The 18,709-nt window shown below is 45.3% G+C and overlaps 2 protein-coding genes across 3 annotated transcripts in view; both read right to left on the bottom strand.

The window, feature by feature from the left end:
• Nucleotides 1-18,709, bottom strand: part of CALML4 (calmodulin like 4) — a 434,126-nt gene that overhangs the window by 9,824 nt on the left and 405,593 nt on the right. Inside the window, exons 2-4 of the mRNA XM_069098221.1 lie at nt 5,162-5,269; nt 5,021-5,051; nt 2,349-2,489 (exon numbers count right to left, since the gene is read on the bottom strand). Of these exons, the coding sequence (XP_068954322.1) occupies nt 2,349-2,489; nt 5,021-5,051; nt 5,162-5,164 (175 nt within the window). The 5' untranslated portion in view covers nt 5,165-5,269. The remainder of the gene's footprint in view (nt 1-2,348; nt 2,490-5,020; nt 5,052-5,161; nt 5,270-18,709) is intronic.
• Nucleotides 12,751-18,709, bottom strand: part of CLN6 (CLN6 transmembrane ER protein) — a 31,681-nt gene continuing 25,722 nt past the window's right edge. For both annotated transcript variants that reach the window (XM_069098219.1, XM_069098220.1), the window contains exons 6-7: nt 16,400-16,522; nt 12,751-15,060 (exon numbers count right to left, since the gene is read on the bottom strand). In XM_069098219.1, the coding sequence (XP_068954320.1) occupies nt 14,790-15,060; nt 16,400-16,522 (394 nt within the window). In that variant the 3' untranslated portion in view covers nt 12,751-14,789. The remainder of the gene's footprint in view (nt 15,061-16,399; nt 16,523-18,709) is intronic.

Genomic DNA, 18,709 nt, shown 5'->3' with positions numbered 1-18,709 from the left:
TCTCTCTCTCTCTGTCTCTGTCTCTCTCCCCTCTTTCTCCCCTCTCTGTCTCTCCTCTCTCTGTCTCTCTGTCTCTTTCTCTGTCTTTCTGTCTCTGTTTCTCTCTGCCTCTCTGTGTCTCCGTCTGTCTCTCTCTCTTACAAAAGTTCATACACATCGTTCCTAAATTACAGTTTTGAGGCCAGCACGGTTAATGCATAGAACACTTGAACTTGGAGTCAGGAATGACCTGGGTTCAAATCCTGCATCTGAGACAGAGGTAATCTAGGCCTGCACAGTACTCTTCCTTCCCATCCCAAAAGCTAAGTCACCTGGAGTCAGAGCTGGGCTTGAATCCCACCTCTGACATGCACTGCTTGGATGACAGTGGGCACATCACTCCATCTGCTTCACTTGTAGAATTTGGAGAATTGGAGACATGCTAGATCCCTTTTGGCACTAAATCTGTGATTTAGTAGATGTTTGACCACGGGCAAGTTACTTAACGTCTCTGAATTTAATTTCCTCATCTGAAAAATGGAGATAATATGCATAGTAACTTTTTCACAAGGTTGTTATATGAGACTCAAATGAGGGAAAGCGCGGAAAGCACGCACACTGCACACTTTAAAGGAGGAAACATTTATATAGTGCTATGTGCTAATCGTTTTTTTAAAATAAATATTATCTCATTATTATCCCCATTTTACAGGTGAGGAAACTGAGGCAAACAGAGGGTAAAGTGACTTGCTTGGGGTCACATTTGAACTTAAGTCTTTTCAGGCTTCAGATGCAGAGCTCTACCCATTGCCCCATCAGCTCCTGCTAGGTACATTTATCAACTGAAGAATTAATATCTTCATGCCTCCCTCACCCCACTCATACATATATGTCCTTCCCACCAGTTTTTACAGGATTGCCTATGTGCTGTGTTTGACTCCTTCTAGGTACAAGCCTTGCATTGATGTGCTTTGGAAAGAGGCCCTTTGGGCATTGAGGTGGCACACTGGATAGAGCCCTGGTGTCAGGAGGATCTGAGTTCAAATTTGATCTCAGGCACATACTAGCTGTGTGACCCTGGGCAAGTCACTTAACCCTGATGTCTCACTGGAAAAAAAAAAGGAAAAAGAAAGAGGCCCTTATGAGAAATAATGAAAGAGTTGGTTTCAGAGAAACCTGGGAAGATTTGAATGAACTATTGCAAAATGAAGTAAGAAGGACAATGTATACAATAACAAACAACCTTGGAAAGACAAACAACTCTGAATAACCTCAAAATTCCGATCAATGTACTAACGATTCGTGATTCCAGAGAACCAGTGGTGAAGCATGTTTCCCACTTATGGACAGAGAGGAAATGGATTCGACATCCAGAATATAACATCCATTATTAGATACAGTCAATACAGGAATTTTTTTTCTGCTTGACTATACAGAGTCAAGAATTTTTGTTTTTGTTTTGATAGGGAGAGAAGTGGGAAAGAGAAAAATTCAATTTTTATTAATTGAAAAAATGGAAATACAAATAAACTAACAGGTCATGGTTTCATATGCAATCCTCTTTTTTGTTCTTTGCATATGAAAATGTTTATATTTGTCCATAATTGTTGTTTATAACAAAGAACTTCTAAGGTTTTGGTTTTGGTTTTCTTTGATGGGGAGTGGGGGGGTGGAGGTAGGAAGAAGAGAAAATTAAATTTTTGTTAATTGAAAAATTTTAATTCATTATTAAATTATATTTATATTATATAATATTATTTTTATATTAAATCTATTCATTTAATTCATACACAATCCTCTTTTTTGTTCTTTGTATATAGAAATGTTTATATTTGTCTGTAATTGTTAAGTTTCTAGTTCAGAACACTTTAAAAAGAAACGAGAACCTTGGCCCCAGGATTTTTTTTCCCTCCTGGTTTGGCCTCTGGCCCCAGTTTGTGTCTGACGGAGGTGCCCTAATCTCCTAAAGTCTAAGCCTTTCCAAGATGTTCTGCTGCTTACAGCTTCTGCCCATTTCTTCCACTGCCCTTCTCCTCCCACTGGCCTATGGGTTTACTGTTCTTTTATACACTTCTCTTCCTGCCTCCAAGCAGGACTTTTGTGTTGGGGGGGCAGAGGGAGGAGGCCGAGAGGGGGACACAGTGGGAGGAAGGAAGGGCATCGCTCAGGCCTACAGTAGCCCTCCCCACCAGCCTCTGTCTCTGGTTCTCCTTCCCAGACTGGTCTCGGTGGCCTATATTCTGCCACCTTCGCGGTCCTCCCACTCCACTGACTCAGATTCCCCACTGGGCTAACAGCTGTGGATGCAGGCCGGATCCTGCTTCTTACTTAATAACCTCTGCTCAGCTCCCTGGCTTCAGCTGACTTACCTAGCTTAAGGTCCTGCAGGTGTCTTCCGACTTCTCCTGGCGTCGGGCTGGCCCCCAGGCACCGCATCACCACAATTAGGTCGTTTGCTTTTATTCTCCCCCTTTGTTCCTTGTCATAGAGGGAGAAGCATTCCTTGAACTCTGTTTCAGGAAAGGAGGAAGAAATAAAGGAAGGGCGCCTCCATCCTTCGAAGGGGATGGGGAAAAACTCAAACCAGGTTTATCCCACCTGCCCACAAAATGAGAGCCGATGCAACCAGGATAGTGAAATACGACCTCCTAAAAACAACAGCTTCCCTTTAGGAAAACTATACCCGCTTCCCGGGAAGAGCTCGCACTCAGTTTGCTGTCTGGCAACTCAAGAGGGCATCTGGTCCACATCCCGGCTTCCTCCTCTATCAATGAGGGGCCTGAGATGAAAATACTAATAACAGCATTTATGAAGCAACTACAATGTGCCAAACTGTGCTAACTGTACTTGACAATATTTCTTTTCATCTGCTCCTCACAATAATCCTGGGGGAGTAGGTGCAGCTGTTATCCCCATTTTACAGTTGAGGAAACTGAGGCAGGACGAAGTTAAGAGGCTTGCCTAGGGTTTCACTGCCCTGAGACCGGATTTGAACTCGTCTTCTTGACTCCAGGCCTGGCGATCTCTCTGGCCTTCTGTATCTAACATTCTATGAGGTTTCTCTTTGGGTCTAACCAAGCAAGGACTCATTTCCTCTGAGGAAATTCTTGCTTCACATCGTCTCCTATAGACTTGACGATGGCGATAGATTTCCTTTGTCTTCTCTTCCCTAAAGCAGGCCAATTCCAAAGCCCCGAATCTTTGCTCCCCAAATCTCTTAGTCCCTGAAATCTTCCTTCTGGCTGCTCCCTGGTCATCTTAAGGAACCAAGAGGAACTGTCCCTTGGAGGTCGGGCCCAGCCCAGGTTCTCCCTCTGACACAGCCCGCTGCGGGGAGCATGCAGCAGGCTGTGGGTGGGTTTGGGGAGGGAGGCCGGAAAAAGAGAACAGAGCGTGTTGGCTATAAGGGAGCCAGAGGCCTCTTAATGTTTCCTAATTAATGAACTATGGAGTTCTTCAGCTTCGGAACATCCATCAGAGAGCCAAAGGATCTCCACTGGGGGAAGAAGCTTTTGAAACATTTATGTGTGCAGGGTTACCGCCTAGAATACTAATGAAAGGCTGGGTGGGCGGTGTTCAAAGTCAATTAGCCGCCTTTTCTGTAAACAGAGGAAAGTTGGGGGAGGGGGGGTTGCGGAGCCGCGGCTCGGTCTACAAACCGCCCCAGTTGCACAGGCTTTTGGCTCCTGATCGTGGCGGAGGAGTTGGGGAGAATGCGGGAGACAGGAGCGGGTACCAAAGGGGCTGAACAGAGGGCTAATTAGAGGAGACACGTAGTGGGGAGCGGGGGGATGGAACTGAAGATTTTTAAGTGGAACGTAAAGAAATCGGACGTGACATCTTCATTTCCTGCCAGAGCCTAATTCGGTCTGAGGGCGCTCGGCTCAGGGAGCAAGAATTAATGGTCTGAATTCCTGTCGCCCGCTGTCATGTTTGGTTGGGATGAGGAGGGAGATGGTCAGGCAGGCTTGTTGGGGGGGGTTGGCGGGGGGAAGGCGAGGGGAGGGTGGGAGCAGATCGAAGAGAGCTTGGAGCAGACACACAGACCTTTCCACTGTCGGTGGGTGACAGAGGCAGGCACTGTCCATTTACTCAGTGTCCTTTCCAGCTTTGATGTTTGGGGAGGGGAGGGGTGGGGATGAGCGACCCTGGGCTGGAAAGCAGGATGACCTCTCGGAGGGGATGTGGCAAAGAGCTTCCGATTCTCTCACATCCTTCTCCCCCTTGCACCTTCTCCCACTTTGCCAAGATGAGAGAGGCAGGAAACGTACATTTATTCCTTATTTCATTTCCTGAGGGGGTGAGCGAGTTTGAGAGAGACCCCACCACAAAGAATTAGACCAGTGGTTGCTCTGTGACCTTGGGCATGTCACTTCCATTCTCTAGGTTTCATTTTGCTCATCTTTAAAGGAAGGGAATTGGACTGCATGAGAGACCTAATTGGAAAGAAAGAACCGCAGGTATCAAACTTCACTTAGACTCTCAACGTCCTTCTGGGTTGTTACGGTCTCCAACTGGTTCATTAAAAAGAATATAAGCCCAATAAAGCGTCTTTCAACATTCTCCTCTCAAATCCTCCTTGGCAGGTTATGTAGGAAGTACTTTAGAAAAAATCCGGTAAAATCTAAGGAGTTTTTTTCTTTCCCCTTTCCTACCTCTTCCTTCTTCCCCTTCTCTAACTCCTCCTCCTCTTCTTCTTCCCCCTTTGCTTTCCAAATCAAACAACTCCTTTTCTTGACTCTCCATGCTTTTCCCCAGACTCCCCTTCCTCAAAAAACACATTTCTTTCAGGGTTTGAGTGACTGTCCCAGGAGAGACCAGGAGGTCAGGGGCCGATACCTGGGCCTACCACACTCCCAGCCCAGGTTGGGGCCCACCATCCCCCTCAGCCACCGACAGACACCCTCACCCCAACTCCAGGACAGGAGCAGCTATAATCGATAACAGCTAAACTGCTCAGAATGATGTTTATTTTTACAATAACTGCCTCAAACTGGTAAATGTGTTTGATCCTGCTAATTAAAAAGCAAACTGTACATACCATTAATTTGATCCTGGGATAGAAATTTTGCCTGTAGCAGAGAGAGAGAGAGAGAGAAAGTTAACAAGAAGTAGTCACCCAAAGCTAGCCTTTCTTGTTCCATGCTGATCCATTAGGATCACTAGACCTCAGCTCACTCACCATTCTTTCCACTGTTTGGGTCTGGAGCCGGCTACCTGGACTTTCAAGATTTCTTTTTCTTTGTTACTTCCCTTCTTGTTGATTCAATGCTAAAGTCCAGCCAATGCCAACTTGGGGTGGAGAGCAATGGTAATAAATACCCAGCTGCCATAGCAACCAGGCTCCATCTGTACAGCAGGGTCGGATTCCAACTTTCAGCAGCAGCTGCCATGTGTGCCCGGTAAGGGGCCACGAATTAAAATGTTTTCCAGGAAAATGGCTGAGAACGTGAGACCCTGGCTTTGGAGTGGTCCTGCCTCTCCTGGGTGGGTGGGAGCAAGGAGCAGCCACAGGAGTGGAAAAGGGGCTCCTAGAGGTACATAGATCACTGTTGAGGTCTCCAGAACCCCAAGGTGATTGCTAATAATGTAATAACTTTCTCTAAGGGGCTGATACCCCTTAGAGTAATGGGGTCTCATGCTGGACTCATATGCCACTGCCAAAGCTGAGCATGTGAGGTGCTGGCTTCTCATGACAGGAGTCATTTTTTACATAATGCAAGTAATGGTCAGACTTGATTTTTTGGCCAGAGAAATTCACCCTTTGACTGGGTCTGTATGAGGCTGTTCTGCATTAAATTTTCCTTTTGTCTTCATCTTCATTCTTCAAGGCTGTGTAACTCTCCAGTGCTTCATGGGCATAGGGTAGGTACAGAGGGTCAAAATAAATGGTAAAAAATCACAGATAATCCTAAATCACCATTCTTAGGGACATGCCCATTAACAGCAAAACAGGCAGTGACAGGAAGACAGGAGGGATTCCTTCATTTGCTTGGAAAAATGAAATGATCTGGAGAAGTCCCAAACTGGCTAATAGCTCCCAAATGATCAGTACTTGACTGTCTTTCCTTGTATCCTTGCTAGGAAGAGAGGCAATGTGCCATCCAGCCCTAGCTGTCATTTACTGTGTGACCTTAGGTGAATCACTTGACCTCTTTGGACTTGTCTCCATCTGTAAAATGAGGGAGTTGGGCTACATGCTCTCCTTCAGCTCTAACAATTCTTTCCCCTATTTGGCTTAGACATGGGGATCTTTGGCTGGGTGGAGGGGGAGATGGCAGAATGGGGCAAAGGCAAAGTTAAGTTAAGACTAACCTTTCATGGTTCATTTTTTTGTTGCATCCAATTCTTTGTGACACCCTTTGGGGTTTTCTTGGCAAAGATATCAGAGTGGTTTGCTGTGTCTTTTTCCAACTCATTTTAAAGATGAGGAAACTTAGGCAAACTGGGTTATATGACTTGCCCAGGGTCACACAGCTAGTGTCTGTGGATAGATTTGAACTTTTCTGACTACAGACCTGGTGCTCTATCCCCTGACCACCTAACTCCCCAGAGACTAAGTAGTAAGTTCTAATTAGTTAGGTCCAGTGTATTGGTAAGAAGGCCCTGAATGGAAAAAAGTAGGGGAAGGATTATTCTGTCCTATCTCGACTCATTGGCCCCTTAAAGGAGTTTGTAGGTAAGATGGACTCTCCAGAGGATAGGGTTAAGAATACATCCCAAATTTCCCTGTACCCAGTTCTGATTTCAGATATCCTATGCTTTTTACAAATTAGAAAAAAGACCCTTCCTCCCAATTTGGGGCTCAGAAAATACAGTTGATGGAAGTAGGTGATCTAGGTTAATCAGTTCAATGTGTCCTGAACTAGGGTAGTAAACTGAAGCTATGCTGTGGAGCTGGGGGCTGATTCCTTTAGACACAGAGCCTGCTATATCCTGACCTTGACATCAGTTCAGGGTGATCAGATTCAATGCTAGGAAGCTCTTCCTCAGGACCAATTCCTTTTACCTGGTCCTCAGAATCCCTAAGGAGTTACTACCCAAGCGGCCCCCACAGCCTGGGAAGGAACCATTTTTCTATAAATTGGCCCAAACTTGAACCTGACCCAGAAATTTTGGATGCTCATCTGACTCCCCTGCTCCCTAGTTATCTTGACCCCAGGTCCTTCCATTTGGTTCCCCTCACTTCCCTACTTCATCCCAAGGTACCTCCCCTACTGGTTGGGCTAGTTTAGTATGTGGGTCTTCGATTTGGTTCAAGCCAAAAGTCAGTCAACAAAGCGTTTCTTCAGTGCCTACTATGTGCCAGTCACTGCTAAGCCCTGTCAATACAAGGAAAAGCAAAAGCAAGTCAGACCTTGCCTTCATTAGTTTGTAGTCTAATAGGGGAGACAAGACACAAACAACTATATACAAGACAGGACAGAGAAGAAAAGATGGAGGAAAAAATTACATGACAATTTTGTTGTATTTGTGACAGGAACAGCAAGTTGTGTATAACAGATTTGCAGTTTCACTCGTAATCACCTTTTTATTGTACTGTGATGGAAATACTTATTTTATTCCATAAATTTAAAAAATAAAATACATTTTTAAGAAGATAAATAAGGAATAACAAAAGAAAGGCACTAGAAGCAAGGGGGATTGTTTTTAGCTAGAACCTGAAGGAAACCAGGGAAGCCCAGAGGCAAACTACAGGACTGTTGACTAAGAGGGGCTGGGCATGTTAACAGGGACTATCAGTAACATGGTCAGCTCTCAATTATTTAGACTAGTAAAGGAAATGGGGTGTGGGTAATCTAGAAGAGAGGCCAGAAGCCTTCTAATTCTAATTGAGTTTTCTCTTATAGCAACAGGTAGATCTAATTTTGTTTGGCACAGGCTGATATGGAAAGGAGTTTGCCGTTTCTGGGAACACAGCAGAAGGCAGCAGAGGAAACAACTAACATTTCATCATTTGCTGTTATCATGACAAGCCATAGAGGGGCATCGTTGCATAGTGGATTAAGTCTTGGATTCAAGTCTCACCTCTGAAATATACTGTTGTGTCATCCAGGGTAAATTACTTAACTCCCCTATGCAATTTTCTAAGGCTAAGTGGAAGAAGCAGATCTGCACTGTTAGAAGGGTTTGGGAAATTCCTTGTACCAGTGAAATCATAAGTCATGGCTCATCCTCAAGCTATGCTCAGAAAATGGAGTTGAGTCATGGTTTAGGAATCAAGGAAGCACAAAATCTAGGTGCCTTATTTTACCTGTCATGACTAAAAGACCAAAAGAAAAAGAAGGCTCCAGACTAGGATGATGTTATTGCTGTTTCTATTGGGTTTGGGGATCAGAGAAGGAACTAGGTACAAAGTATGTATCAATTATTAAGCACCTACTATATACACAGGCCTCCAACACAGTGATGTGAGAAAGTAGAGATGGACAATCAGAAATGAATTAGTCCTCATGATAACAGATTTTATGTTCTTATAAGCATCCACTTAGCAAAATAATAATAAATCAAATAATCATAATAAATCCCCAAATACATAATAAAAATAAAATACAATAAATAAATAATAGTGCTTTAGGTTTTGCAAAGTGCTTTTTACATATTTCATTCGATCCCTATAATAACCCTATGAAGTCAGTGCTGCTATTATCCCCATTTTACAGTTAAGGAAACTAAGATTAAGGAAAGCTAAGTGACTTGCTCAGTTACAAAATTAATGCCTAGGTGAGATCTTCCTGCATCCAAGCCTAACACTCCCTCCATTACACCACCTTACTGCCTCAGACAGGTGAGTATCCTGGGAGAGGAGGGCATGTTTTAAAATGTTTAGACAAATGCACATTAAAAAATTTTATTTATAGTATATAGAGGGATGGATGGGTTTGGGCACACAAGAGAGTTCAAAGCCCACTTCTGATGTAAGTTTTGTGACACTAGGCAAGAAACTGAACACACATGCATATATATATACATATAGTCAATGTGTATATGGCTGTGTATGCATATATACATGTACATAACATATATGTACATGTACACACGTATGTATATATTTGTGTATATATGAATATGCATATAAACTTTAGTTTGTTTTATATATACATTTCATATGCATACACACACATATATTAATCACCTACTATGTGCTAAATGGTACAGTGGATATAGGGCCTGGAATCAGGAGGACCTGAGTTCAAATCCAGCCTTAGACAGTTGCTATGTGACTTTGGGCAAGTCACTAAACTTGTTTACCTGTTTCCTCATCTGTAAAAATAAAAGCGGGGCGGCTAGGTGGAATAGAGCACCAGCCCTGGAGTCAGGAGGACCTCAGTTCAAATCCAGCCTCAGACACTTAACACACACACAAAAAACTAGCCATGTAGTCTTTGGCAAGTCATTTAACCCCAACTGCCCTACCTTCCCCCCTCCAAAAAGCAAAAACAAAACAAAACAAAAAAGACCTACCCCCCAGGGTTGTTGTGAGGATCAAATGAGGTAATATTTGAAAAGTGCTTGGCACACTGTAGGTATAATATAAACACTGGCTACTATTATTGTCTTAGAATGTCTTAATCACAAAAGTTTTCTTCCATCCTCCTTGGACCTTACACAGGATTTAGTTCCTCACTAATACATTTGTCATATATTAATGTCTATTAATGTTTTCCTTCCTAGTCCTCTGTAAGCTCCATGAAACCTGGGAAAAATTGTTAATAAGACTTACTTCTCCCCAAAACAAAGCTTTGCAAGCTGTCTTTGGCCTTCAACAAGTGCTTCTTAAAATGAGCTAATCAATGTGAGTGCTCAGGAAGCATTGAGCTAATTACGATGCTGGATTTCAAGAACTTGGGGTTGTAATGCCTCAAATTCAACTACAGCCTCTGACAGCTACTAGATTTGTAAACATGGGCAAGTCATTGAACCACTCAGCCTGTTTTCTTGTCAGTCACTCATTAAGCATTTATTAAGCACCTAGTGTGTACCAGGCATTGTGCTAAGCACTGGAGATACAAAAAAAGGCAAAGCCAGTTCCTACTCTCAAGAAGCTCATTATTGGGAGAGATAACAAATGAATATATACTTATATAGTATATATATATACATATATATATACACATACAGGATGAAGGGGACATAATTAACCAAGGGAAGGTACCAGAATGAAGAGGGGTTGGGAAAGGCTTCCTGTAAAGGATAAAACTGAAGGAACCCAGGGATTGTGGTGAGGCTCAAATGAGATAAGGTGTTAATGTTAGTTTTTTGTCACTGGAAAGACTATTTATGCACAGCTCTTTAATGGTCACCCTGAGCATGTTTTAGTTTAATTTCATTCACTTAAGAGTTGAGGCCCACCCGATTTCCAGTGTTCACCATCAGCACTGATTTACTTTTTCCACTTCTGTGCCTTTACTTGTAATGGAGGACAGGTCTCAGTGACTCTTTCCAAGGCTCATGGTCATCGTTGGGTTGTGTAGAAGCTAATGTTTGCCACTTGTGCATCTTTGTCCAACGATCTTTTGTATTTCAAGGGAGGTTTCATTACCCTTGAACAATGTTTTCCAAAGTTTTTCTATCCACACCTTCATTAGTAAAACATGAGTATTTTCTCTCCACCTCCTCCTCCCCCGTGTGTGTGCTTACTTATCAATTATAGACACATAAAACTGGACTAATAATTATGTATGTTACAGACCTTACACAAAATCAGAAAATTTAAAAGAATAAGATAAAATTGAAGTAGCATTTGGTTCTAGAGTCAACAGGGAACCACAAGGCTTCTGAATCATGCCATGTTCAGACCTGTGCTTTAGGAAAATTAATTTACCAAATGTGTAGACCAGATTAGAATCAGGAGAGATTTGATGCAGAGAGGCCACTTGGAAGGCTAGTGTGTGCATAAGGTGATGAAGGCCTAAAGGTGGCTATGAGAAGAGAGAAAAGGAATCACAGGGCAGAGATGCTAGAGATGACAGGATCTGACAGCTGGGTGGATACGTGGGGTAAGGGAGAGTGAGGAGTTCAGGGTAATGCTAAGGTTGTAACTTGGGTGATCACAAGGCCATCCTTGTCCTTACTGGTAACGGGAAGCTGGGAAGGGGCATGGGTAGAGTAACAGGTAATGTAATAAGATCCAGGATGAAGATCTCACTGCTCACCTTCCCAATCAAACAAAATGGAGGCAGGTTGGGCTTTTACTAGCCAGTCATTACCTGGGGCAAAGTGCAGCCTGCCTCCGACACCACATGTATCTTCAAATCCTGTGATCGCTGATCACACACTTCTTGAGGTCAGGCCCTGCTTTCATTTTTCCTTGAGAAAATCTTTTTTCAATGATCAACTATTAGCAAATGAACCAGGAGTTGCTAGGACAGATGGGAGATCATGAGGTCAGCCAAGTCGGATGATGATTTGAAAGAAAGGAAGTGGTTTCTGAAGAGGGTCTATCCCTTCACTCCTCCCCCCACCCCCACCCCCCATATACCTACACCCACATCACTGAGACCTGAACTCTAGTCCTAGCTTTGTGATGTTAAGCAACAATAGAGCTCAAAGGCATAGCTCAAAGGTTAGAGTGCTTGGCTTGGAATAAGGTCAGACCTGGGTTTAAATCTCACCTCAGATTATAAGTCTCTTAACCTGAGTCTTATCTATAAAATAGAGCTTAGAAATATCACTTAGCTTATAGGGTAGTTGTGAAGATGATGTTATTAAATAGTAAAGCATTTTATAAACTTGAACAACCCATATTTACAATAGTGCTCTAAGGTACATCAAAAAGGATTGTGTTCAAAACAATCTGATTTTAAAGGTAGGAAACCATTAAGCTCAGACACATGACTTGTCCATGGTCACAGAACTAGTGTGTCAGATTTGGAATCCTGGTCTTGACTTTCAGGTTCAGGGCCTGTGCCTCAATTTCCTCATCTGTGATGAAGGGTTTGGACTAGATGACCATAGGATCAGAGATTTAGAGTATGGGCGCCCAATGCCCCTTCCAGATTTAAAATACTCTGAGGTGTAGATGAGGGAATTCCTGCAACCCAGGAACTCCTGTAATTCAGAGGGCTGCCTAGAGCATGGAGAGGGTTTAACTTGCTTGGTGTCACACAGTCAGGTGTCCTTGGCTTTACCCTCTCTGTCCACGATGCTGCTTCTCCTCAGCTTTGATACCAACGTTTGACTTGGAGGGAATCGCTGCTCTCTCCTAAAAGCTGGTAAGTTCTTCCAGGCTGGGCGGGGCCTCCTGGCCACCCAGAACTTTCATGGGATCCCATTCAGCCCTGTGGGTGGGTGACCGAGACACAACAAAGATAGCTGTTTGCCCTTCAGAGGCCAGATGGGAGAGGGCACAGACAGGACCCATGTTCTTTTAGCAGCACAGAAACCATATAAGCCCTTTCTGCAAAACTGGTATCAACTTACTTCTCCATTACCTGAGAGCAGAGCCAAGCCTCACTGAGATACCAGCATGAGCAAGATGTCTTTTTGCCTTTAGATCTGGTCTTGGGTTCTCTGGCCTTATTAGAAGCAGGGAGAATGCTGGGCTCTCCCCTAGAGGAATGAAGGGAATCATTTTAACTGCCTCCCAGGAAAGCGTCTGTTTTAGAATAGCAGAATGGAGTATGTTCCTCAAAAAGGAATTTCTGTCTCAATTTTCATTTTTCTTTTTTTTTGGGGGGGGGAGAGGAGGAAGCACCCCACAGGCAGGAAGCCCTTCCCCATCACTTCTGAGATCTCACAGAAAGAAAAACCAGTTTTCCCAGGCCTCACTCAAGTACACACATTTATTTAGACTCCCATTAACTACAGCCATGGCTGCCAAGATATTTACAGTTAGGGACAGGGGCAGTGAGTCTATACAGAGGGTAGGAATCATCCAGTCTTGGGGCCCAGATGTGCCATTAGATAAGGGGAACCCTGACAGGGCATGGATCACCTGAGTAGAACAGGAGGGGGAGGGGAAGCCTTGCAGCACCTGGGACAGGTCCTTGCCTTGAGTGGGAAGAACAAGGCATGGCAGAGCCTGCCTGAGCAACAGCACAAGGAGGGATCCTGCCTTCAGAATGTGACGTGATTCCCAGGGAGGAAGCTTGAGGCCACTGAGTTGATCACAGGGTGCATAGCACAGAGGACAGGCCAAGGCTACAAGTATGGGGGTGAGGCATCTTAGCTGAAAAGTCTCTCTTCTGAGAATCAAGTCTCTTCTCCACCCCCATTTCTCAGGATGATGAGTAGCTGCCTAAATGCATCCTGGCAGACAGTCAGGATGAACGATGAAGGTTTCCACCTACCCCACCTCTACTCCAACTTTTCCATGGAATAAGAGAGTGAGCACTGAGTCTTTAGACTAGATATTCCATTTCTTCAAGTTTGGTTTAGGCTAAAAAGAGGGTTTACACCACTTTTTTCAAGTAAAAGAATCAAGAATGGCTTCCATAGAAGGGAGGGGGAAAGAAGGGTTAATTCCCTCTGCCTGCCCTGGCCCGAGGGTGGCCCAGGGGCCTCCAGGGGTCCCTGGACTGGGCAGCAACTCAGCAATCCTCAAGCTTCTGGGATAACCCCAGAGCCCCCCAAGCTCCCCAGAAAGGAGGAGCAGAGGCAAGGTTCACTTGTTCATCTTGAACTCAAGATGATTTACTTCAAGAGATGTGAGATGTCATCAGATTACCATGTTCCATCCCCTTCACACCTTAGGAGACTGTATTTACTAGAGGCAAAAACTGATGAAGCACCTGGTGCTTCTGGTCATAAGCCCCTCTCTATGCTTATACTGGCTGGTCCTCAGACTTGGGCATGACCTTTCTGGTGTGGTCACCTCCATACCAGCAATGAGGTATGAGGCACTAGAAGACTCTTCTGCTAACTCAAAAGACCAGGAAGGTTAAAAAGAAATACATTACAGGACCAAGATGCCCATGGGGCTGGGGAACAACTCTACAGAGCCCTCTTTACCCCTACTACCCATGTCCACCCTACTCCCCACCAAGGAGGGGAAGAGCTGGACCCCTGGGAGGGAACTGGCTCATGGGTCGTTTGGAGCTAGCAGATTGCCTAGTTCTTGTCCTAAGAGACCAGGACAGGAATCCTGGAAATGAGTCAGTGGTCCAAGCAAAACCTAACTGGGACAGGCCTGCATCCCTCCTCTTTACTCATGTGTGTCCACCCAGCCTCTGCCCTCTCTATGCATTTCCAGCTCCCTCAGGACCCAGGACTTCCCCCACCAGGGTTGAGCTTGTCCAAGGCACCACCTCAGCTTTGGCCAGTTCTTCTCTCTCATCCTATGACTACGGGGAAACAAGTGCCTATGGAGAAGATGTCCTGGAGCTCCTGGGGTCCAGGGTGATGGGTCATGGCAGAAGGTTAATGGCTCTAGAGGCCAGGTTCCTCCAACCCCTCTACATCAGGCCACCCAGGATGTCACTGGCCACGGGTCCCTACCCAAGAGCCCTTTGTTGGCTGGTTTTTACAATCACAACACATAACACAAATACAGCAAACCCACTGGGCCTGGGAAGGCTTTTTGTACAAGGCAGATTGTTGCACAAGGCCTGTTCTTGGCCCTGTGATGTTGTGTTTCCTAAAACTAAACCCAAGCCTGAAAAGACCAAAACAAAATGTGAATACCTAACAATATACACATACACCATGAGCCCACTTAGTTGGGGAGGGGGGGTGGAGGAAGGGCAGAGGGAAGCATGTTTTGCTTTGCTGGGGGGCGGATAGCTTGGAAGGGGGTGGCTTCTTCCCCACAGACTGCTCACACAAAATCCCTCCCAAGAAGCCCCTCCTGGCTGTGGGCCCTGAGGAACTCAAGGGCGCCTGCTGATGTGGAGGGTGTAGAAGGCCCACGGTTCTGGAATGTAGATGACCCCGGGGTATTTCTTCCTGAGGGTGTGATCGTTCCACAGCCACAGCACCCACAGGGCCACAAACAGGAGCGTGAAGAAGAAGGTGTAGAAGAGGAAGAGTCCATTGCTGTCTAGGTAGAGGCGTTTCCGTTTCTGGTGCATCACAAACGCCATCATGGCAAAATAGGTGAATATGAAGAGGATGAAGATCTGCCCCTCAGTGACCAGGTACCTTGGGGTTCCCAGGAAGACAGAGACAAGTCAGAAGGCCACTCTCCTCACACACCCCTGCTCTCCATAAGATCCGGGCCACCTCCAAGGCATCTCGGAGCAGTCAGGCCAGCTTTGCTAAAACCTGCCTAGAGTCCTTGGGGACGGGAGCTCAAGAGATGATGCTCTAAAGCAGGGGTGTCAAACTCAGCGAGAAAAGGACCCTGGGCCACTCAGAGAACCACAAACTGACACCCCCTGTGCTGCACTGTATTTGTATTCAGTTGGTTCACAAGTACTTGGGAGTGACCTAGGGCCTTGAGTTGGGCCCCTCTGCTCTAGAGCACTCCAGAGCTCACACAACCTTCTCCCTCCCTCAAGAACCTAGGGTATCTCTCAACTGGCATCAAGGCAACATGCTGTCCTGGCTCTGCCACTCACAAGGAGGGCAAGTTACTTCACCTCTCTGGGTCCCACCTTCTTTACAGAGTCGTGGTGTCAAAAAGAATAATGTGTTATGTGTCAGATTTTGTAAAATGTGAAGGACCAGACCAACAGAGAGGGGGCACCACCACTGTACCAAGTCTGGTCTCTTCTGCCTGGCTTCCAGTGGCCTCCACCCTCTTTCCAATCCTATCTGCCTGTTTCCTAGTTTCTGTCTGCCTTCTCCTCTAGCAAAGCTGGCCTTCTCCCCTCCCTAGCTAGGCCCCTAGAGAACCCACTCATGCCCATCACAATGCCTTTGCCTGGGTCCCTGAACAGAGGGCTTTAAGTTCACAGATTTAGAGCTAAAGGGATCTTAGAGGTTGAGTACAACCCCACATTTTATAGATACAGGGAAATGTGCTCAGGGCAGTTAAGTGACCTACCTAAGGTCACACAAGCAGCAAATGGAAAAATTGGGATTCAAATCCAGGTCCCATGACCCTAATCCTCACTGAAGGATGAAGGCCTAGCTCAAGCCCCAGCTGCTATATGAAGGATCCTCAGACCACGCCAGTTCCTGGCACCCCCCAACCTTACAAGATCAGAGCATAGGAGATGCCACTGACCATGGCTTCTCCCTTGGGAGCTCCTCGGGGGCTAGTTTTCACCACTACAAACTCTGAACTTCTATACTTATGGCCAGTGCTATAGTTTATTGCTTAACTGTTATATTATTTTCATAATAAGAGATAAGCTCCCTGAAGGCAGGGACCAATCCTTGTGCTTCCTCAGACACATGATAACTTCACTGACTTGGATCATCCTGAGAGGTCGTTTGGTCCATGCCTTTGGAAAGGCATGCACATGGCCAGCCCCCTCTGAACCTTCTCTGCCCATGTCCCCACTCATCACTGCAGATCAGCTGCCCTACTCACCAGTAGTACAGGCTGCTGGGCCCCAACAAGAGCAGAGCTGAGCGGGGCATCCTGCTCTCCTTCTTTGCAGTGGTGAAGCAGCCGCTGAAGTACATGAAGAGGATGAGGAAGAAGGGGATGTACCTGGAAGAGACACAGAGGCTTAGAGCCTTCATCCCCACCACAGGCCTCTCCTCTTCAGCCCTGGCAGCGACATATGAAGGGCATGAAGAAGATCCAGGAACATAGCAAGGGCATTGGTCTGCTGAGTGCCTTCAGCTTCTTCCGGTACAGAGAGCTAAGGAAGATGACCCTTTGCCTTTATCAACAGAAAAGCAAGTCACTTTCTCTCTCTTGGGCCTAACCAACAAGGCAGGATTCTAAGTTCCCCTCCCCTTCAGGAAACTGCCTTAGAAATGGGACGCGTGGATTAGGCAAAGCATGTGATGAGGTCTCCTATAATATCCTTTGGGTAAGATGGAAAGACACAGTACTTAAATGGAATCAGACTGGGCCCAGAGAGTACTGACAAATGGAACAAAGTCTCTAACATTGGGGAACAAAGCTCTGTCCTGGTCTGTCCACCATTTTTATCAATGACTTGGATGAAAATACAAATGGCATTTTTATCCAGATTGCCAAATAAGGAGGGCCTGGGAGGAAGAGCTAATACCCTGGATGGCAGAATCAGGATCCAAAAAGATCCTGTCACTGGGCCAAATCTAATAATAAGAACTTTAATAAGGTGAAGTCCTACACTTAGATTAAAAAAAATCAACTATACAATTATCAGATAGAAGACAGGGTAAAGGAAGTATAGTCAGAAAGTAGTTCATAGGGGAGGCTAGGTGGCATAGTGAATAGAGCACCAGCCCTGGAGTCAAGAGGACCTGAGTTCAAATCCAGCCTCAGACACTTAACACAAAAACCAGCTGTGTGACCTTGGGCAAGTCATTTAACCTCAATTGCCCTACCTTCCCCCCTCCAAAAAGCGGAAAAAAAAAAAAAGTAGTTCATGCAGGTTTATGGACCAAAAGTTGAGTCTGTGTCCTATAAAGTCAGTTTAAAGAACTGGACATGTTTAGTTTGGAGAAGATAAGACGCAAGAGGGATATTCCAGGATTTAATATGAGTTAATGGTGTGATGCGACAGCCAAAAGCAAGCTGGGTCTATGTCAACCCCATGGTGCTTAATAAATATCTGTCAACTTAAATTTTGTTGCATTTTTCTAATTGGCTCCCCAAAGTCAGAACTAAAACCAATGAATGGGTGGAAGTTATTGGGAAACACAGATTTCTTTTAAATTTGTAGAAATATTAATGACTAAGATTTGACCATGATCATATGGGGAGTGGGGCAAGAAGGGACAGGAATAGGGAAGAAAGAGGGAGAAAGAGGAAGGAGGAGGGGAGAGAGAAAGAGAGAAGAGAGGACTGAGAGAGAAAACACAAGATAACAACTGGGCTAGTGGGGTCCTTGAGAGAAGCAGGGAAATGTGAAATAAGGGTGAGTTGGGGGATATAAATGCCACCCCTCCAAACCTTCTCACTCATTATTTACACCCAAAAAATCTAAAGTAAGTGGGCTGGAGTGATGCCTTATGCCCTGTTACTGTGGTGACTGAAGGATAGTCAGGGTGTGTGTCGGGGGAGGGAATTCTGCATGGACAGCTATAGGTGCTTAGGTCTCTGCAGGTCTGAACCTCCCTGAGGTTTTCCAATCTCAGGACAGCCACATGCAAGGCCAGAGGTGGAAGGAAAAACAATGGGGAAATGTTGAAGGGAATGGGGTCATAACTGGCGTGACACATGGCTCCATTTTGGAGACGATTACCTTAAATGACCTGGCCTCCTAAGGAAGGGTCTAGGCTGGTTTGGGGAAGTCCCATACAGCTTAGAAAAGGCAGCATAAGACCTGATCACCGAATAGTGCCTCATACATTTCTTTTTCAAACCAAAGGTGAATATATGTATACATCATACACAAACACACACACTTTATCTCTCTCTTCCCTTCCCCACCTTTCTCCCCCCATGATCTCTGGCCCTATGTTGGCCATGAAAATTGCTTAGAAAGATGGGTCCACAGTGCGAAGAAGAAAGGGGATCTAGACCATGCAGGGCCATGGCCAGGGCAGAAACAAACTGAAAGGAGAAGGAGCAAGCTCTGTTGGTAGACTCCAAATTGGTGTTGTGTGCCTACTCAGATATAGTCTCTTCTCTACTTACCCCCCAACCCCTGCTTTTCCCTTCTCCCATCCTCACTTTCTCCCTCCCTGTCTTTCACACACACACACACACACACACACACACACACACACACACACACAC

This window comes from Petaurus breviceps, unplaced genomic scaffold, assembly GCF_028583685.1.
Source record: "Petaurus breviceps papuanus isolate PSGF00001 unplaced genomic scaffold, PetGlider_PUasm1.0 37, whole genome shotgun sequence".
Lineage (NCBI taxonomy): Eukaryota > Metazoa > Chordata > Mammalia > Diprotodontia > Petauridae > Petaurus > Petaurus breviceps.
Note: the sequence above shows the minus strand (reverse complement) of the source record. Positions and strands in the feature narration are given on the sequence as shown.